This window comes from Humulus lupulus, chromosome 6, assembly GCF_963169125.1.
Source record: "Humulus lupulus chromosome 6, drHumLupu1.1, whole genome shotgun sequence".
NCBI lineage: Eukaryota > Viridiplantae > Streptophyta > Magnoliopsida > Rosales > Cannabaceae > Humulus > Humulus lupulus.
In genome coordinates this window covers 21,329,975-21,350,637 of record NC_084798.1, presented here as the reverse complement: position 1 = coordinate 21,350,637, position 20,663 = coordinate 21,329,975, and the positions used below count along the sequence as shown (strand labels likewise).

Below are 20,663 nucleotides of genomic sequence, written 5' to 3'. Positions count from 1 at the left end.
CTTTAAGGCATGGGATCGAATCTACTCATCGTGTGGGTACATTTCGGGGTCCTGAGAGTGGGGTTTAGGTCAAGACCCTATCTTTGTTGATTTTCATTAATCGATGATTGTATTTGGTTATAACTAGGTGGCTGCTAATGCCCTGTATTCGGATATTTGACATATGATAAGTGTTTGGTAGCATTGCTTACTTATGTATGGCACTGACTAGTCAGGGTCGGCATTGGTCGCATGTTACGGACCTAAGAGCTGAGAATGGCGTAAAGCATCATGAATGCAGGGCCGATAAAAGATTAGATCTAATCAATATCAGCGTTGAATGACTCTAGAGCATTAATGCTGGACCGACCCTAAGGTTGATGAAACTTATAAGCGCTTAACTAGTCTAAGTTAGTTGCTCAGAGCCAGGGCCAAATGCCTAAGTGACTGTTTGTCACATGGCTAGGGAGCGGAATCCCATGGTTATGACTCTATGGTCATGAGGTAGGTTATGTTGGTGACTAATCATCATGCACCTATCCTGTTTAAGCTAGTGAAAAGATCACTTATCTATAAGTCCCGGTGACCCTATCGTCACATGGCTAAAGGGAACGGAACCCACCTTAGTGACTTGTATTACTGTCACTCTTTTATTTAGGGCTATAAGCTCGGTATGGTTACTGGAACCACCAGTGTTAAATCATTTATCTGATTTGGATTGGCTTGATAGTCATCCACTCTGGAGGGTAGGATTCCTTATCCTGGATACCCATCATTACGTGAATTTTTTTGCCTGCTTGAATAGGGCTATATTTGCTAGGCGTGTGCCTTATGATTTGATGACATGTTATTACTGTTCATGAGCATATTAAGTTTTCTTGCTGGGCTTCGGCTCATGGGTGCTATGTGGTGCAGGTAAAGGCAAAAGAAAGTTGGACCATCCTTGAGTTGGAGAGCTTAGGTGGCGATGTGTACATATGCGGCTGCTCGACCGCCACGGCCGAGGGTTGAAAGAGGAACTAGGGTTAAACCCTGTTTTTCTGCTTAGATCGGCTGTTGTAAATATTTTTCTTGTAATAGACTCGTAAATTATATTTTTGGGATCCTAATGCATACAGTAAATGTTCTAATGAAACGTTACATCTTAACAAAAAAATTTAATCCCTAAACTGCTAATCATACTTAGTTACACGATATTGGCCAAATGACTCGATTAGCGAGTTTAGCATTGTTTATAAGGCACACCGTAACAATCCTTGGAGTTTAGGGCGCTAGTGAGTAGTGCTGTAGTGCTACTATGTTCCTTCAGAATCCTGTTTTGAGTGTTTTTAAGGGTTTTTGGCTCGAGGTTTCAATCCTTAAGGCCCGGGATCTAATCCACTCACCGTGTGGGTACGTTTCGAGGTCCCGAGAGTGGGGATTAGGTCAAGACCCTTTCATTGTTGATTTTCATAATGGAGGTTATAATTGGTTATGATTAGGTAACCGCTAAGGAATCAAAAGGTCGATCGTTCTCAGGAGTCAATTTTTTTATATTTCTCGCTCGAATTAGAGGTAAGAAAATTGCACCCCATATGTGATATGCATGGTTATTCATGAGGCATGTTGAATGTGTAAATGTGGACATGGGTTGATTATTGAATGCTTAGCAAATCTTGCTCATTTGTGTATGGCACTGACTCATTAGTCAACATTGGCAAAGGTGTCAGTATCAACTGTGAAGCTGTGACTCATTAGTCAAGTTCAGCAGTGGTACTGGGCACTGGTCACACAGTGCTAACTCATAAGTCAGGAACGGCCTTAGCGTGTTCAACGCAAGCCAACAAAGATTGGATCTAATCGACATCTGCATTGAATGACTCAAAAGAGCATTAATGCCGGACCGACCTCAAGTTCGGTGAATACTATAAGTGCTTGTCTAGCCAAAGGCTAGTCACTTAGAGCCACAGTGACTATTTAGTCACATGGCTGTGGGTGTTGAGCCCGTGAAACTTACCCATCAGTTTCTCATCTGTTAAGCTAGTGACTTACCCATCAGTCACTCATCTGTTAAGTTAGAGACTTACCTATCAGTCTCTCATTTGTTTAAGCTAGTGACTTACCCAGCAGTCACTCATCTACTTAAGCAAGTGACTTACCTAGCAATCACTCATCTGTTTAAGCTAGTGACTTACCCAGCAGTCACTCATCTGTTTAAGCTAGTGACTTACCCAGCAGTCACTCATCTGTTTAAGCTAGTGACTTACCCAGCAGTCACTCATCTGTTTAAGTTAATGACTTGCTTGTCAGTCACTCAGTATGGTTTACCAGAACCTCAAGTGTTGAATCACTCATTTGATTAGAGTTATAAGCTCATTCACGGTTATTGTAAACACAAAGTGATATTCACTCACCTGTTCAGAGCTATAAGTTCTATATGATTATTATGATCATCATTTGATATTATATGTTTTCTATATTGTGTTTTCTTGCCGGGCTTTGGCTCATGGGTACTATGTGGTGCAGGTAAAGGGAAAGAAAAGCTCACCCAGCCTTGAGTGGAGAGCTTAGATGGTGTTGTGTACATATGCGGTCGCTTGACCACCACGGCCAAGGAGTTCTCAGAGGAACTAGGGAGTTTACCCTATTTTTGCCGCTTCGGTCGGCGGGTTGTAAATTTGAAACAGTAATGACCATTTTGAGTTGTAAATAACTTGTAAATGTTTTTATGGGCCCATGAACAGTTTTATGCTTTAAATAAAATATATACTTTCCTTTTTATTGGTTTTCCACCTTAGGTTGTTAATAACACTAGAAGCACGTTTTTAACCAAAGAACTCGGGTAGCGAGTTAAATTTCCGGTTCACCGTTCACCGTAACTATTCTGGGGTAACCAGGACGTTACAACTTGGTATCAGAGCGTGCTAAGGTTAAGGTTCCTGTAGACTGGCTGGGCATGTACACACACCACTAAAGTCAAGCTCGACTCATGGTTTGGTAACTATTTATGTAGTTATATGTATAACTGCTTAAATATAGTATAAATGCTTTACCTGTATGCATGAGACACCATGTTAAACCTGTGCCCTAAAATATTATATCCTCAGCAACTATGTGCTAAATAGTATTGATATTGCTGGAACATACTTATTAGTATTGTTGATTGTGAATTATTATGTGATACATGCTAAGTGCTAAATGCTATAATCATGTATCCAATTGTATATTTGTATGACTGTGGAATATGATAACTATCTGTTTGTTCTTGGATCGTATGGCGGCAAGAGGTTTAGTTATTACTACCTGACTGGCCGTATTGACTATTGTTTCAGTAAGGTATAAGAGATAATAATTAATCCAGGGCAGATAGATGCTTCAGCTGGCCAGAGTGATCAAGGCCAGAATAATAATAATCAGGGTCAGGAGAATGACCAGTCACAGATTCCATAGCCAGCTCATGTAAACTGGCAGCAGATAATTAGCGATTTGCAGGCTACAGTGTTGAGACAGGGAGAAGAGCTTCGTCTCCTGAGACAACAGCAAGTACCTGCAGTGGCCAGTATATCAGAGGCACCTCCTGTGTCGGTGCCAGCAGCTGGGCAGCTGCCTAAGGTTGGAAATAAATGGGAACCTCTTTATGAAAGGTTCAGGAAGCAGCAACCTCCAGTTTTTTAGGGCAGTGCAGATCCTGCCAAGACAGAGCAATGGATGAGTATGATTACCACAATCTTAGATTTCATGAGAGTGGCTGGTAACGAGAGGGTGGCTTGTGCCACTTATATGTTTCGGGAGGATGCCCAAATTTGGTGGGAGGTTATTACCTAGACCAGAAATGTTAATGCTCTGAGTTGGGAAGAGTTTCAGTGTAACGCCCTAAACTCTAGGGACCATTTCGGTGTGCCTTGTAAACAGTGCTAAACTCGCTAATCGAGTCATTTGGCCAAAATTGTGTAACTAAGTATGATTAGCGGTTTAGGGATTAAAATTTTTGGTTAAGATATAACGTTTCACTAGAACGTTTATTATAGACATTGGATCCCGAAAATATAATTTAAAGGTCTATTACAAGAAAATATTTACAACAGGCTGATCTAAGCGGTAAAACAGGGTTTAACCCTAGTTCCTCTTCAAACCTCGACCGTGGTGGTCGAGCAGCTGCATATGTACACATCGTCACCTAAGCTCTCCAACTCAAGGATGGGCCAGCTTTCTTTTGCCTTTACCTGCACCACATAGCACCTGTGAGCCGAAACCCAGCAAGAAAACTAAATATGCTCATGAACAGTAATAACATGTCATCAAATCATAAAGCACACGCCTAGCAAATATAGCCCTAGTCAAGCAGGCAATAAATCCACGTAATGATGGGTATCCAGGATAAGAAATCCTGCCCTCCTGAGTGGATGACTATCAAGTCAATCTCAATCAGAAAAGTGAGTTAACACTGGTGGTTCCAGTAACCATACCGGCTAATAGCCCTGAATAAAAGAGTGACAGTGGTACAAGTCACTAAGGTGGGTTCCGCTCCCTTTATAAATAAGTGATCCTTTCACCAGCTTAAACAGGATTGGTGCATGATGATTAGTCACCAACATAACCTTCCTCATGACCCTAGAGTCATAACTATGGAACACTGTTCCCTAGCCATGTGACAAGAAGTCACCTCGGCCTTAGGCCTTGGCTCTAGTAACTAGTCTCAGACTAGGCAAGCGCTTATAGGATTCATCAACCTTAGGGTCGGTCCAGCGTTAATGCTCCTAAAGTCATTCAACGCTGATATCGATTAGATCTAATCTTCATTTGGCTCGGCGTTCATGATGCTATGCCATTTCTGACTCTTAGGTCAGTATCCCTGACTAGTCAGTACATATACAAGTAAGCAATTCCACCAAACATATATCACATATCCAATATCTGAATACAAGGCATTCAACATGCTGACTTAACAAATACTAGTACAATTAGGATCATGCATAAACACAGAGGCTCAAGATCTGAACAATATCATACCTAGTATACAAATCATGTCCTAATCACATGTTTCTCGTGCATTACATTTAAGCATCCAACATGCATAAAAAATAGCCATGCATGTCACATATACACAAGGTGCAGTTTTCTTACCTTTGGTCCAAGCACAGGTTACCAATAAACGAGCCACAAGCACGATCCTTACTCCAAGCCTCTAGTGATAACCTAGTCACAACCATAAACGGTGATCCAATGAGTTCAAGTTCTAAAACCAATCCCGGAACCAAGACCTAGCCTCCGAGACATCAAATTCCACTAAACTGGATAGTAGGAATGATCCCGAGGCCTAAGGTTTGAGTTCCCATGACTAAAAACCCCTTTTGGTCACTTTTCCTCTTTTGAGCCGCGGCCCCAACCATTAGAATCGTAGCCCAACTCAAGTCAGGCCCAAAAATCCTCTCTGACAGCAATTAGAGCCTTGGCTCTACCCTATAGAGCCGCAGCTCAAATAGCCCATCAGCACTAAACCACCAGCTTCTTCAAGCTTGACCCGCAGCGCCCAAGAACAGAGTCGCGGCTCAACCTCGAACCTAGCCAAAAATCCTCCATTTCTTCATCTAAAATCCTTTCATAAACATATCCAAACATCTCCAAACTCAAAAATCAAAGTTCCCAAATATCCCCATGATCCAAAACCCATAAAACCCAAGTCTCAAATCAATTAAAAACTCATCAAAACACAAAATCCAATTCAAGCATAAAAACTTTTAAAAACTTAAAACTTAAAACTTCAATTACCTCCGATTGTGTTGTTTCCAACTAAATCCTCTGGCTAATAAGCTTCTAATCTTTCCTAGGATCGCTATGCCTCGATCCTCGCTTGATTCCGAGTTCTAGAACTCAAGTTTCCTTCGAAAATGCGATCGGGAGACGAAAGTGGAACTTAGAGGGAGAGAGAACGTACAGAACGTTCTTTTTATTCTTTTAAAAGGTTACTTCAAGCTTAAGTAGCCTCAATCAAATCCTAACGCTCGGGGTCCCGAAAACACTCCCGGGGACAAAATAGTCAAAACCTCCAGAATTTCCCCCTGATCTTACTAACTCCCAATTTATCACCAAATATTTATTCTCATTACCCAATAACCCGGTAATGCTCTAAATACCCCTTGACTTACTCCAAGTCAATAATAAATCCCGTAGTGACTTTCCCACTAGCTTACCTCCTAAGATCGTCTTGTGCTGGGTAACCCTGGCATAACCAAATAATAATAAAGCACCACACACATATCACATATATGCCAAATATGCCTGAAATGGCCAAAATATGAAAATCACCCAATTACTCAAAAATGGGTTCACATGCATATTTAATACACCTAAACATGCATATAATCATTTAATAACACAATAAATCAATTATGGCCCTCCCGGCCTCCTAATCAAGGTCCTAAACCTCATTAGGAAATTTGGGGCATTACATTTAGACTCTGTTTAATGAAAAATATTATAATGATGCCATCAGGGCGGCAACAGCTGAGGAATTCAATAGGCTACTTCAAGGAAGTTTTTCACTCACTGAGTATGCCTTAAAGTTTGATCGTTTGGCGAAATTTTCCATGGAACTGGTGCCCACTGATGGGACCAGAAGAGAGAGATTTCTTCAAGGGCTACAACCCAGATTAGCCCGTGATGTACGTATTACCACTGTGGCTGGGGTTACTACCTATGCACAGGTGGTTGAGAAGGCACTCACATCTGAGAGTGCAAAGAACAAGATTTGGTGAGATAGTGTAGCCAGAAAGGAGTTCAGGAGGACAAGTCCTCCATTTGTGGGTTCTGGTAGGGGTATAGGCCCCAGTGATCAGAAGAGGAAGATTCCTAACACCTTCCCAGTTCCAGATCTTGATAAGCAGCCCCGTGGTGTCTCAATGGGTCGTCCAGGTGGTAGTGAAGCCTGGAAGACTCGTCCTGAATGCCCTAGATGCAAGAGGCGTCATTTGGGAGAGTGTAGGGCAAAGACATGCTACTTGTGTTGAGCAGTAGGTCATTTTAAGAAGGATTGCCCTAAGGCAAGAAAAAAAGAATCCAGAAAAGCTGACCGCTCGAGTGTTTGCATTGACACAAGCAGAAGCTGAGGCTTCTCCCTCAGTTGTTACAGGTCAGCTTCTTAGTGCTTGAACCCCTTATAATGTTTTGATTGATTCTGGTGCTACACACTCTTTTGTTGCTAGTAGTATTATTGATAGACTGTGTAGACCCTGTGATTTTTATGTTGTCGGGTTTGGAACTTTGTTACCCACTGGAGAGTTAGTGGTATCCAGGAGATGGGTCAGATCTTTGCCAGTGACAGTGGAGGGCAGAGAGTTGTCAGTGGATTTGATAGAGTTGGTTATGACTGACTTCGATATGATATTGGGTATGGATTGGTTAGCAAAGTATGGGGCAACCATTGATTGCAGAAGGAAGATGGTCACCTTTGAGCCTGAAGGTGAGGATCATTTTGTGTTTGTTGGTATTGTGCATGGACCTCGCATACCTATGATTTCTGTATTGAAGGCTACGGATCTATTGCAAGGAGGTTGCATTGGATTCTTGGCCAGTGTGATTGATACCACTTAGGTCATGCCAATGAGACCAGAAGAGACCAGACTTGTTTGTGAATTCCTGGATGCGTTTCCAAAAGATTTGCCGGGGTTGCCACCACACAGAGAGATAGAGTTCGTGATAGAATTGGCATCAGGGACGGAGCCAGTGTCCAGAGCACCTTACACAATGAAGGAATTAAAGGTACAGTTGCAAGAACTGTTGGATTTGGGTTTTATCAGACCTAGTTTCTCACCTTGGGGTGCACCAATTCTGTTTGTAAAGAAGAATGATGGTTCTCTGAGTATGTGCATTGATTACAGAGAACTGAATAAGCCGACGATTAAGAATAAGTATCCTTTGCCAAGGATAGATGATCTGTTTGAAAAGTTATAAGGTAAGAAGGTATTCTCAAAGATCGACCTTCGTTCTGGTTATCATCAGTTGAGGGTCAAGGAAGGAGATATATCGAAGACTACTTTTCGTACCAGGTACGGGACCTCAAGTTTCAAGTCGTATACACATATATCCACTTCAAGCTCATCGTACAAAATGTCAAGCAGTTGTTCATACGTCAGACCCTTCTCCAAAGGCAGAACTTGATTTTTAGCATCCCTGAATATCCAATTCCTATTTTCCAGTTCCCAAACACCACTGTATGCAAAAAATATGGAAATTGTCGAATCTGTATCAAAAAAACAAAAAATAGGTCAAAAATTAAAACTATAGCATAAAATAACAAAAAATCGAGTTCTATCGAGACATGTCGAGGCTTATCGAGATCCAACTATCGAGGTCTTTCGAGCACAATCAAGGCCTATCGACATTCTTATGCATTTATCGAGGTCCATCGAGGCCAATCGAGGTAGCCTATCGACATAAACATATGAAGGTTTATCGAGGTTCATCGAGGTGTCCAAATCCTAACACTATCGAGGCAAGCCGAGGTCCATCGAGCCTCTGATCATGCAAAGCCATCGAGGCATATCGAAATCATCGAGGCAGACGAAAAACCCAGAAAAAAAAACGCAAACAGTAATGAAAATCTATTCCGACAGTGAAACAATACAATAAAACATGAAGGCATAGACAAATCTGTTCAAAATAGCACAAGCAATGTAGATAAACAAGTTTCCTCCCTACATATAACAAATATAGACTTACTCATATGATTTTCGCCCCTAGATCTGAAATCCAAAATGAAGCTCTTGCCTTGAAAGGATTCACAACTTGCCCCTAGTTCCGAAATCCAAAATGAACTCAAAAATTAGTATAGATTAAGATAATGGTGGTTGCCTTGTTTTGTTTTTTTTTGGTACGAGAGCCTGAGAGATATAGATGGAAAACGTGAGAGGTAGAGAGGGAGAAGACAATAGGAGAAAAAGAGAGAAAAATTTATGATAGGGGCATTTTGGGAATCTAAGGGAATACTAGGATAAAAATGTGACATTTTTTTTAGCTTGGTATCATTTTGTTATATGAGCCCCTTTTATGCATTAAAATTCAAATTTCCCTTTTTAAAATAGTGGGTCCCATCTTAAATAAATTTGATTGGTTAAATAAAACTGTCACGTCAATTTGTGTAATATTTTTCTGCATAATTTTGGTGCACATATCATTACTCATAGTACATGAGCTCACCAATTTATACTAATAGTATCACTCATATTCCTATTTTAAAATTTTGAGTAGATAAATCTACATTTTCTGTTAAAAGCTAAAATTTAGTCCATACACTCTAGTTTCCATTTGAAAAACATTAAAAAAACAAATTTTAAAAAACTATAATTATAGTATTTTTTTTATTATTTGTATAACAAGTGAAGTCTCTCTTTTAACTTGAATCGCATGAACTTTTTTCACTTGGTTGAAGTTCAAACAACTTATATCTCGCGCATGCAGCAAGTTGTTTGAATCATGTTTTTGGAATAGTAAATTATTTAGAATTTCTAAAAATTTGTAGGAGGTTTCCTATAACTACAATGTACACTGGCGTTTAAATTCAAATTAGGGTTATAACTTCTCCATGTGCCGAAAATATAAAGGAGCCCACTGATGGGTCCATTTTCAAGGGTAACACTTGAGAATTTTCAAAAGAAAATTACAAAAAACACAGAGAACAAAACAAACAACCAATGTATTAAATGAATAAAAAAACATTGCATTAATAGTTTTCACTTTAAATTTAACGGTGTTTAAATGATAAAAAAGGTGTAGCATAGGGACTAAATTGTAGCATGTTATAAAAAAATGGTGACCTAAGTGATACTATTAGTATAAAATAGGGACCTATGTAACGACCCAAAAATTACTAATAAGGCTTAAGGGCCTTGGTTAGTGTGCCGGGAGGGCATGATTAGTGTACGTCCTAAATTTCAGCACAAGTCTTTTAGACAGCTCGGATACAGCTGTCTAACCAAGAACTGTAATAGATGATCCACAAACTCATTTTTCCTTTGTAAAGATAGCACGATTCCTCAGGTAAATAGCACAAGCTGATGAATACAAAGCAATAGGCCCGACTTGGAAACACTTATGAAGCATAGCATCCGAGACACGAGCTGACGCTACACTTAGCTCGAGGTACGCTAGAGATCTATCGTTTCTCTAGATCTTTATAAATCTGGATACGTTATATAGACGTGCGTGGTTAGACATTACATGTCCACAAATCCCTGAATTCCTGGACACGTAATATAATCATGCATGATCAAACATCACATGTCTGATTATCCTCGATTGCCCTTTATCAGTTTTACCTAATAATTAGACCATACCTTTGGATAAATAGTAATATTTATCATTAGTGTGAGACAGGTCACACGAAAGATTTTGGATTCACGTGATGTTCCCAATACCTATCCAAGGATTTTCCCTATAAATACTAAGACCTTGGATAGGGAGAGGGTGGTGTTTTTTCTGTAATGCAAAAACTCTATCAAAATAGAGAGAGATAAATAGTAATAATATAGACTCATGGACCAGGGGGATTTTAACCTCTGAACCACGTAAAAAAGGACGAGTGTTCTTGATATTTCGTTTCTAGTGTTTTTAAGTATCATTTTCTTATTACGGTTTACCATTAAGCACTAATCCATCCCAGCTATTTTCATAATTCACTGTTGGCGAAAAATTGCGTCAACAATTGGTATTTATGTGAATATATGATTAAATGCATGATTATGTGGCATGCATTATTATATGATTATATGGATATGATTAAATGCATGTTTATGAGTATTAAATATGCATGTGGGCCCTGTTTAGCTTATAAGGGCATATTTGTAATTTTGGCCTGTTGAGGGCATAAATGTAATTATATGTAATTAATTGTTGAGATCTCATTATTATGTGGATATATTCACAATATATGGCTCGAGACGGTCCTAGTGAGCGGATTGGCGAAATAGTCACGACAGAGATTTATACCCGGCTCGGGGGAGCATGGGGGTGTTTCTAGGAATTTAGAATATATATTGGGGATTAACATTAGGAGCATTCAAGGAATTAACGGGAATCGAGAACAAAATGACTCTTATACCCCTAGGGGCCATTTGTGGATTAGAGAACCTAGGAGTGTAAAATAGTCTTTTTAGTCATTAAGGGATATACTCAGAACTTAGAACCAAACATAAGGTTATAGAATTATTCAAGGAAGGAAAGAAAAGGAAAACTCTCTCTGCTCACTCCCTCTCATCTCTCACGAGTTCTCCCTCCCTCTCTCTTTCTTGTGTTTTGAAGTTAAGGGAAAGAAAAGGGTTGAGTGAAGGTTTGAGCTTAAGGAAGTTCTACTGGGAGTCTTGAGGAATTGAGATCTTTGTCCAGGAAGTTCAGCTCAGGAGCTTAGGGAAATTAAGCTGGTAATGGAGCTGGGAAACAAGGGAAAAAATTCAAGGAAGTTGGTTGAGTTGGTGTGAGGTTTGTGCTGGAAAGTTGGGCCACAATTTGAGGTAAGGATCTTGCTTTAGTCTCTGTGTTTTGCTGAGTAAGTTTAGGTTGAATTTGAGCTTTAACCTCTGAAATTTCTGAGTTCTTACCCTATTTTCATGGTGTTTGGGTTTGAGAGTTTGAATATGGGTATTGGGGATTGGTTGGAGTTTTTGGGAAAAACTTGGTTAGGTTTTGTTGCCTATGATGAGTAGAGTGTAGTTCTATAGTTAATTTTGGGTTTGGAGGTTTTGAGGGTTGGATTTTTGGAGCTTTGGCTTGGGGAGATTCGAAGGGAGAAACCCAGAAATTTGCAATTCTGGTTGCAGCGCTGTAGCGCTAGGTTGGGAGCGCTACGCTGCGATTCTGGGGGGCTAGAGTCTCTGACTCTAGTGCTGTAGCGCCCATCATGTAGCGTTGTAGCGCTACTCAGCTTTCAGAACTTGGTTTTTGGGTACTTTTTAGGGTTTCTGCTTAGGGGCTCGGGGGACGGTTTCACCACTTCGTTTGGTGGAATTAGAGGTCCCGAGAGCGCGAGTTTGGTCCCGGGATTGTTCTTTGGAATTTAAACTCATCGAAGTACCATTTATGGTTTGTGACTAGGTTTATCGCCAAGGCTCGGAGCTAAGGATCGTGCTCGAAACCATTTCACCTTCTCCGCTTGGAAATTAAATGTAAGAAAACTGCACCCTATTGTGTGGCTGTGATATTGTATGATTGTGATATGCCATGTGAGCATGAAATAAATGGCCTAAGAGTATCGGAACTGATATTTGCGCACAGGATGCGACTCAACCATTGGTAGTTGAGGACAACTTAATAATCACTGAGCTCGGCTTAAGCGAGCCGGAGTCAGTGGGTTAAACACTGGGTTCGGCCTAAGTGAGCCGGCGACAGTGGGTTAAATAGAGGGTGCGGCCTAAGGGCGTTGACCCTGAGTATTGTATGATGATTATGTTAAACTGTTGATTATGAATGTGTTTAGTGTTATTAATCTCATGTTGATGGCTTGTTGAATACCTAGATGATAGACTGATGATTCTTTGTTTGTCGTTACTGATTTTGTGCCTGTTATAGCCTACTAATATCTGGTTAATATCTTATGAATCATTTGATTTTCTGGATTGTTTAGCTATGCTATATAGTTTTTTTGCTGGGCCTCGGCTCACGAGTACTACGTGGTGCAAGTAATGACAAGGGTAAGATGATTCAACCATGAGTTAGAGAGCTCTGGGGGCAAGGTGTACATTGTCAGCTGCTCGTCCGCCACGGTCGAGGGATTGTACAGGGACGAGAACCTAAAATGTGTATTTTGCCATTAGAGTGGCCTTGATGGTATATAACTTTTGAAATTTTGCAAATCTATCATTTAAACCCTGTTTTTGGGATCTCATGTATCAAACATTCGTTTTAATGAGAAATTGTCTGTTTATGAATCTTTTAACCCTAACTTGTTTATGATTCTAGGATCACATTTTCATTTAAATGACTTGATTAGCAAGTCTTGCACTATTTAAACCACAGTGTAACGGTCTTGGTTATCCAAGGCGTTACACCTCATGTACTATTTACCCTTTACAAAAATCACCTAGGAAATTTTACTTGCAAATATACCTTAGCACAACATCAAAATATACATGAATTCTAAATAATGCTACTTGAAATTGAAAATTGAGAATTTTGTCAGCTCAACATGAAAAAAGAGGCACTAATCTCACTACCCGATTTTTTTTTCATTTTTCTGAGTTAAAAGTAACAATTTTGTTGCTTATAATACTGATAAGGACGATTAGTTACATTTTCATAAAAAAAGCTTCATTTTTAGGTTATATTATTTCGTATGCATTTTTGTTAACTCCATGACCTATTTGTAGAAAATTAGTTATCTTTTTTTTGAAAATTATAAGCTTTATTAATAAACTTCATTCAACAATACATCCATAATAGAGGCTGGGATCTCCCCAACCTTAAATGTACGATTAGCAGGGGAACAAAATGCTCTAGTTAAAGCATGAGCAACCTTATTCGCGGACCACTTAACAAACACAATAGAAATATCACTACGCATTTGCCACATGGTTTTACATTCAAGTACAATATCTCCAAAATAAGATGCCATAGGAGAGCTACATCGGAGAGCTTGAACTACCAAGAGGCAATCTGTTTCAATTGTAACATTTGACCAATTTTTCCTTTTGATCCAACTTAACGCCTCCCTTATGCCCAATATCGCAGCTAGTTCTGGTGAGATCGACCCCTGCTTACAACTAGCTAACGCCTCAATGGGATAACCTACCGCATTTCTGGCCATACATGCGAAACTGAATGTGCCCCTTTCAGAAAAAATAGCGGCATCAACGTTAATTTTTATGTCATTCCCATGTGGTTTCCGCTAGGTAGTTGCTCCATCTCCATTGGACAAAAAGGCCGCAAGTGGCACATCGACCTTATTTTGAGCCTGAACCCACTGGTGGAGCATCGACGTGGCCAGTATATTTACTGAAGCTGCAGATATCTTCTTGTTATGCCACACAAGTTCATTACGTGTTCTCCATACACTCCAACACAGAGATGCAATTTTTTGCCTACTATCCTCATCATTGTTGTTAAAGCTTTGCTCCAGCCATTTGGAAAACGACCCAAAAAAAGGACAAACAACTTTCAGCTCAGAATACCTCCAGCAATTCTGCACAAAAGGGCAGTTTATAAGGCAGTGAAGAATAGATTCAGGTTCACCGGGACAATAAGGGCAATTTTTCTCAATATCAACATGCTTCAGATGTAATTGCAATCATGTGGGGAGACATCCTTTTGCTGCACGCCAAAGCAAGTCTTTCACCTTGGGAGGACTTCGAAGCTTCCACAAATTCAACCAGATATCCAAAACAAAGCTTATCATAATTAGTTATCTTAATATATTGATTATTTACCTTTAAAAACAAAGCTTCATTTTTAGGTTATATCATAATTCTTTGTTATTTAAGATACTTATATGTTATCCAAAACTTATTTGTAGAAAATTAGTTATCTTAAGATACATAGTAGTTACCTTTAAAACATGACTTCATTTATAAGTTATATTACAGTGTCTTATTATTTAAGATACCAAAATATGTATTTATAATTATAATTCAAAATTAACTTCTAAATTTCATTTATGTTTGGTAAATAAACAAACTACTATTATTCACATTTAAATTACATGAGTAACCAAAAACCATATTAAAACTTTTCATTCAAAGGTTATTATGTAGTGTACTGAAGTAAATGTTGCTAATAAATTATATGATAATTTATTATACTATATGACAACTCATTAATTTTGAAATACGCTTAAAGGGAGTGAAAACTATCTTAAATAACAAGATACTATAATATAACCATAAATGACTAAGATAACTAACAAATTGTTTTTTTTTTTATCATCACTATTATTATTACTACAACGTTGGAAAAATGATACAATTACTATTTAAATAATCCAAGGTTCTCAAGTTCAAGCATACGAGAACTCCACTTTGCTCCTCCCCTCAATGGCTTAATTAAGTTTTGGAGTTAACCAAATATATATATATATATATATATATATGAAATAACGTGGTCTAAAAATAAATTTTTTAATCAAAAGATAATAATCAATACCTTATTAGTATCATAAATAATCAAAATATTATTTTTCGAAACCCTTAAAATTAGAAAATCCATGAAAAACTTTATCATTTCAAGTATATTATTTTTAAAATTCAATATTTTTTTTGACATAGCAAAGTATTTTTGTAAAAAAAAAATGTTAAGATATTTTTGTAACTATTTTATATTTCACAATATATATGACAATTTTTCTATAGGGGCTTCACTTTAAGCCCTATCGGTGGGGCTCTCAGTGTTTCTCGACCTCTGAATAGTTTTCAGCGCGATTTTTTTATGACCGTGTATATTGTAGCTATTTAGAGCATCTTGCAAATTTCCAAAAAATTCTGAATAGTTTACAGTACCGAAAACTAGGTTCAAACATATTACTTTCCACTCCCATAAAAAAAATTAATCACACGTGCAACAACATGTTTGAACTTAATTTTCGGTACTATAAACTATTCGGAATTTTCTGAAAATTTACAGTATGCTCTCTGTATATATATAAATTCCCAATTTTACATCAACAACTAGAACTAAATTAACAACAGTTCAAAAATTAATAGCTTCCCATCTAGTTATGTTATCATTTCTTGTATGCATTTAGATGTGCATCCCCGTAAGTTTTAATTCGGCAGCTTATAATTTAATAATAAACTATCCTATTGATAAATAGAATTTTTAGAGATTAGATTTAGAGACAATGAAATTCAATAGAAATAATATTTAAGTTTATACTTAAGTAGATTATCTTACAAATTTTGATAAGTTGAACTAAGAAGACAACATTTTTTTTATATATATAATTGAAATTGTTGGTGGACAAATTAAAAGTATAATAACAGATGAGCCCAAAAATTGGGCAAATAATAACATATCTTGTGTAAATAACCTTTTCATACCACGGTGTATCATCTTTGCTTTTCCAAAAATCACAAGCTCAAATAGGCATCATTGTCTGCTCTATCCACCTCATCTGCATGTTAACACTCCACACAAACACAAGAAGCGCGTTGAATAATCTCCGGCAGATCCGCAACCCGTCTCCATTCTCCAGCTACCGTATCATACACCAACACCAACCCTTCCTTCAACCCACGACCGCCTCGTCCACTCCTCCTCAACAAGTCGTCGATGCAGCCAGACACCTGAACCAACACCACCTGGTCTCCAACTCCAACACAACCAAACCTCACTGTGCTGTCCACTCTAATCTGCGCCGGCAATGGTGGACTCTTTATCCTACACCACTCACCAAAAGCACTGCCGGAGCCACCAACAACTTTTCGGCGTGCGTTGAATCTCCAAAATGAGAGCTCCACGGCGTGGCTGGCGAGAACGTAGATATGTCCGGCTGCAGCACAAGCAGCAACTACGCAACCGCCCCCAGGAACGGCTCGGCTTCTGAGCCATGCACGCGCCTCCACATCATATAAGTCCATGGAGCTCGCATAGACGTGAGCTTCTCCAGAAGTGGGGCGTAAATGATCGTTTCCCGACACGCCCAATTTCAAACCCCCAATCACATAGAACACTCCATCTACCGATGCCCCAATGCATCCATAACGACTCCGGGGTGCAGTAGCAACCACACACCACTTGTCTTCCTCGGGATCATACTCTTCCACAGCTGTTGTTCTCGAACCACCACCAGCGACGTATATCTTGCCAGAAACAGTCGCAACAGCAAATTTTTTTCGGGAGATCATCATCGGAGACCTAGCACTGATTGTACCAGTCCACGTGTCATAACGAAGGGTCGCATTTCGACCGACGATGAAGATTCTCGGTCCAACAGCAGAAAGGCGCGCATGGGAGGGGAATCCTTGGTTACCTACAATTGAAACTACATCGTCAGAGAGAAAAGCTGAGACTTTCCAAGGGCTTTCACTATCGTTGTCATTGTTTTGGTCATGCTCAAAACGCCATGTCGCAGCAAAGAGGGCAGCGTCGGTGGTAGAAAGGGCGACGAGGGTGTGGCGGAGAAGGCCATGGTGGCGACGGAGATCGGAGAAGATAGGAGAGAGGAGGAGGCGAGTCCAGCGACGACAAACAAGGGAGAGATTAGGAATGGAAGAGGGTGGGACCCGAGAGAGGCAATCGAGGAGGATGTCATCTGGGAGGGAGGAGATAGTGGAAGAGAGACAATTGTTGCTAAACGACGATGAGGATTTGGGGGCCACGGCAGAAACAACAGTGGTGGAGTTGTCGTTTGGGTTGGGAAAGCAGGATTTCATTAGCCATGAAAAGTGGCGAGAATTGCAACTCTCTGACATCACATTGACTGGATTTCAATTTGGAATGAGAAAGAAAAGGGTATTAAAGAGTGAGACTGCGGTGTTGGTCTTGGCTTTTTTTTTCACAAGTGAAATGAATGACAAAAAACGAATAGAATACGTCTAGCCAACAAACTAATTTCCAGTGTTCGATAAAACAACTTGAGCCTACCCAATTGAGTCGTCCGAGCAAAACACACTGTTTAAACCAAAAAAGAGAACCACCTGAAAAAACAAATAGGATTGATAAGTTATAACTTACCAACAAAAGAAAGAATAAACTTAAAACTATTAGCAAACTCATTTAAGCGAAAGGATTCCCTTCAGTTATCATAATATAAGAACTATTTAGAAGAAAATCCAAAAAACCACCAAAAAAAAGATTAAGATGATCATATATTGGAGAATTTTTTTCTAAAAGCTCGGTTCCCACAAAGTTATGCCAAAAAAATCAAATCAAATGGAGACCTATATAACTCCCGAAAAAGGACTAGAATTAATGAGTTACAAAAATAGGCTAAATTTAAATGGATAAATTTACAAAGCCAAAACAAAATTGGCATTTGACTAAAGTTACTTATTCCGAAAACATAAGGTGTACATATGTAACACTAAGAATCTTTATATAAGAATCCTACAAGTTTGAAGAGTGTAATAAAATAAAGAAAGAAAAAAAAAGAAATGGTAATTAATAACTTAACAAATAGCTGATCATAAGTGAATGATACATTTAGATTAAAGACGAAATATTTCAAGGAAGACCAAAAAAAAAAATACTTCGAAGACAAACACAAGCACATCATATCCAGAAAAAAGATTATATAAGGTAAGCACATCTACAAAATTCATATATAAACAAAGAGAAAATACTCTTTTATTAATATACATATATAGTACACAAAGGCAAGAGACACGTTAGCAAGTAAATACATATATATCAAAATGCATACACATATATGTGTAATCTTCATTTTACATTGTGGTCAGAACATATGGATCTCAATTTAGTCTCTTATTTATAAACTTTCTTTCAAATTAAGTACATTTATCTTACATATTACCAAAGAACTAATGCCCATACTACATTACAATACAACTATTCTCTAAAAAAATTATAAACTAAGCAAACTATATAGATACATATTTAAGTGGTGGGTACATTACAATCTAAACTAAAGAATTCAGCAAAGGAGAAACTAAAAATTCAGCAAAAAAAAAAAAAAGAAATATCTAAACTGAAGACAAACTATATATATAAATATTAATGTCTGCATATATAATCTAATTTAAAAACATTTTTCAAAAGAAAACAAGGTCCGAAAACAAGAACAAACTACACAGACAGCAGAACAACAAACAGAAAACTAAACTATCCGACTGAGAACCAAAACCCGGACTACATTACTAGCCAAAAAAAACTATGAAGTTGTCTTAAAGTCCACATACTGTGTACGGGAAATACTCAGATCTCAGACAGAAACATTGCATTCAGAACTATTATACAAAGGCATCAAACATGCCAATGATGACACAAGACAGGCCAAAGTCTCTTTACAATCCAAGTAGTCATAGAACAACTTATAAAACTTCTAAATCATAGAAAAAAAACCAACATTAAACCAAAGGTTTACATCTAAGCCAAATTAGATTGATGAAGATTAGCGAACAAGTTGTGTTGGCTAATAATGAAAATAGTTGATGAAAAAAACTACACCAGAAAAATTACAAGGTCTCAAACCAAACAAAAGACATCATAATTCCTTTTGGAAGAGGAATAGGAGCATAGAAAACTACCCTAATTGAACTTGAGTAGAATAACAAAAAGAGAGTCTACACTCAATACAGCCTCCATTACTGGAGATTACACCAATCACAACCTACTACAAATAAAAGATCTGAGTATAAAAATTAACAATGAAAACAAACTTTTGTCTAAGCTTTTACACAGAAATAACAGCTCTAAATCATGAATCTAAACAAAAGAGCTACGACATTACTAATCTAGTGAAACTAAACTAACTTAATCTGAGTCCGTTCCGTCTCTCACTCAAGACATAGGAATGGAAGAATAGACTCGTGTTAACCTTATATATCAATTATAGAAAGAAAAAAAAACTCAAAAAATTTAACCAAATAAACAAAAAGAATTCTGTTAAGAAAAAACCCCCAAAATTTACAACCTTGTCTCTTAATTAGTTCTACAGGTTCATATTTTGTTCTACAAAAAACATCAATTTCAGATCTTCAAAATTAATATTCAAGATTCAAAATGCAAGATGCAAGAAATGGACGAAACACGCTCATACACGCACAAGCAAGCATAGATGCAAGAAAAAGTAATGCCCATCAACATTCAACCCCAAAATCTCCAACAAAACCAAACTTTCAATCCATACCTTAGTAGTGGTTATATAATGTGATTAGCTCCAGAAGTGGAGATCTGAAGTGGTCGAAAAGTGGCCTGAAAGTTACAGCGGCGGAGAGACTTCGGTAGACATGTTTTCCTGTGCTGTGAGTTTAATGGCCAACTGCTAGAGAGAGAGAGAGAGAGTATACTCTCAAGCAGCAACATTGGATACCAGCTGCCTCTCTATGTGCCTTTTACAACACGTACAATATCCTTTGAAATTTCTTAATAAAACAATATTTTTTTTATATTTTATCTTTACATCGTTTTTTATATTTTTAAATATTTTTATTAATCAAAATAATAAGTACGTAGCCGGGTCCTCTAACTATACACAATTTGCCAAATTAGTCCCTCGATTTTGATTTCTTGGCATTGTTAGTTCTCACAGTTATTCATGTAGGATTATTATTGTAAAAAAAATCAAAGTTAGAGAGAACCAATTTGCCAAAATAAAATTGGGTCACCAACTTACCAAAAAAAATACATTTTGACTTATGTATTGAGATATTATTTAAATTTTATATAATTTTAAAAATATAATATAGACAAAATCATCACATGAACTTATGTGTTGGGATGAATAATATTTGGGGCCAATAATGTAGTTATAAAAAGTTTATTTTAATAATAATATAGACAAAATTATATTTATTTTATTATATATTTTAAGATTAAGAGTTAAGATGTATAGGTTTATTGTTTAATAACTAACAATAAAGATAAAAAATTAAATTAGGTGTACAAAAATATTCATTTTTATAAAATAAATATAAATAAGATGTTCGTGATAATGAAATTTATGTATAAAATGAAGAAAAAATATTTTTAAAAAAATTAATTTATTAAAAATAATATAAGAAAATGATCATATCGAATCATTATAATTTTAGTCAAAAAATTTAATG

The 20,663-nt window shown here is 37.7% G+C and overlaps 1 protein-coding gene across 1 annotated transcript; it reads right to left on the bottom strand.

The window, feature by feature from the left end:
* Window positions 1-15,781: 15,781 nt before the first annotated feature.
* LOC133781841 (F-box/kelch-repeat protein At5g26960) lies at window positions 15,782-19,964 on the bottom strand. The gene is made up of 2 exons (XM_062220936.1): window positions 19,745-19,964; window positions 15,782-17,573 (listed from the first exon to the last, which is right to left on the bottom strand). Exon 2 carries the CDS (start codon window positions 17,346-17,348, stop codon window positions 16,056-16,058), a length of 1,293 nt encoding a protein of 430 aa, XP_062076920.1. The 5' UTR covers window positions 17,349-17,573; window positions 19,745-19,964; the 3' UTR covers window positions 15,782-16,055.
* Window positions 19,965-20,663: the final 699 nt, after the last annotated feature.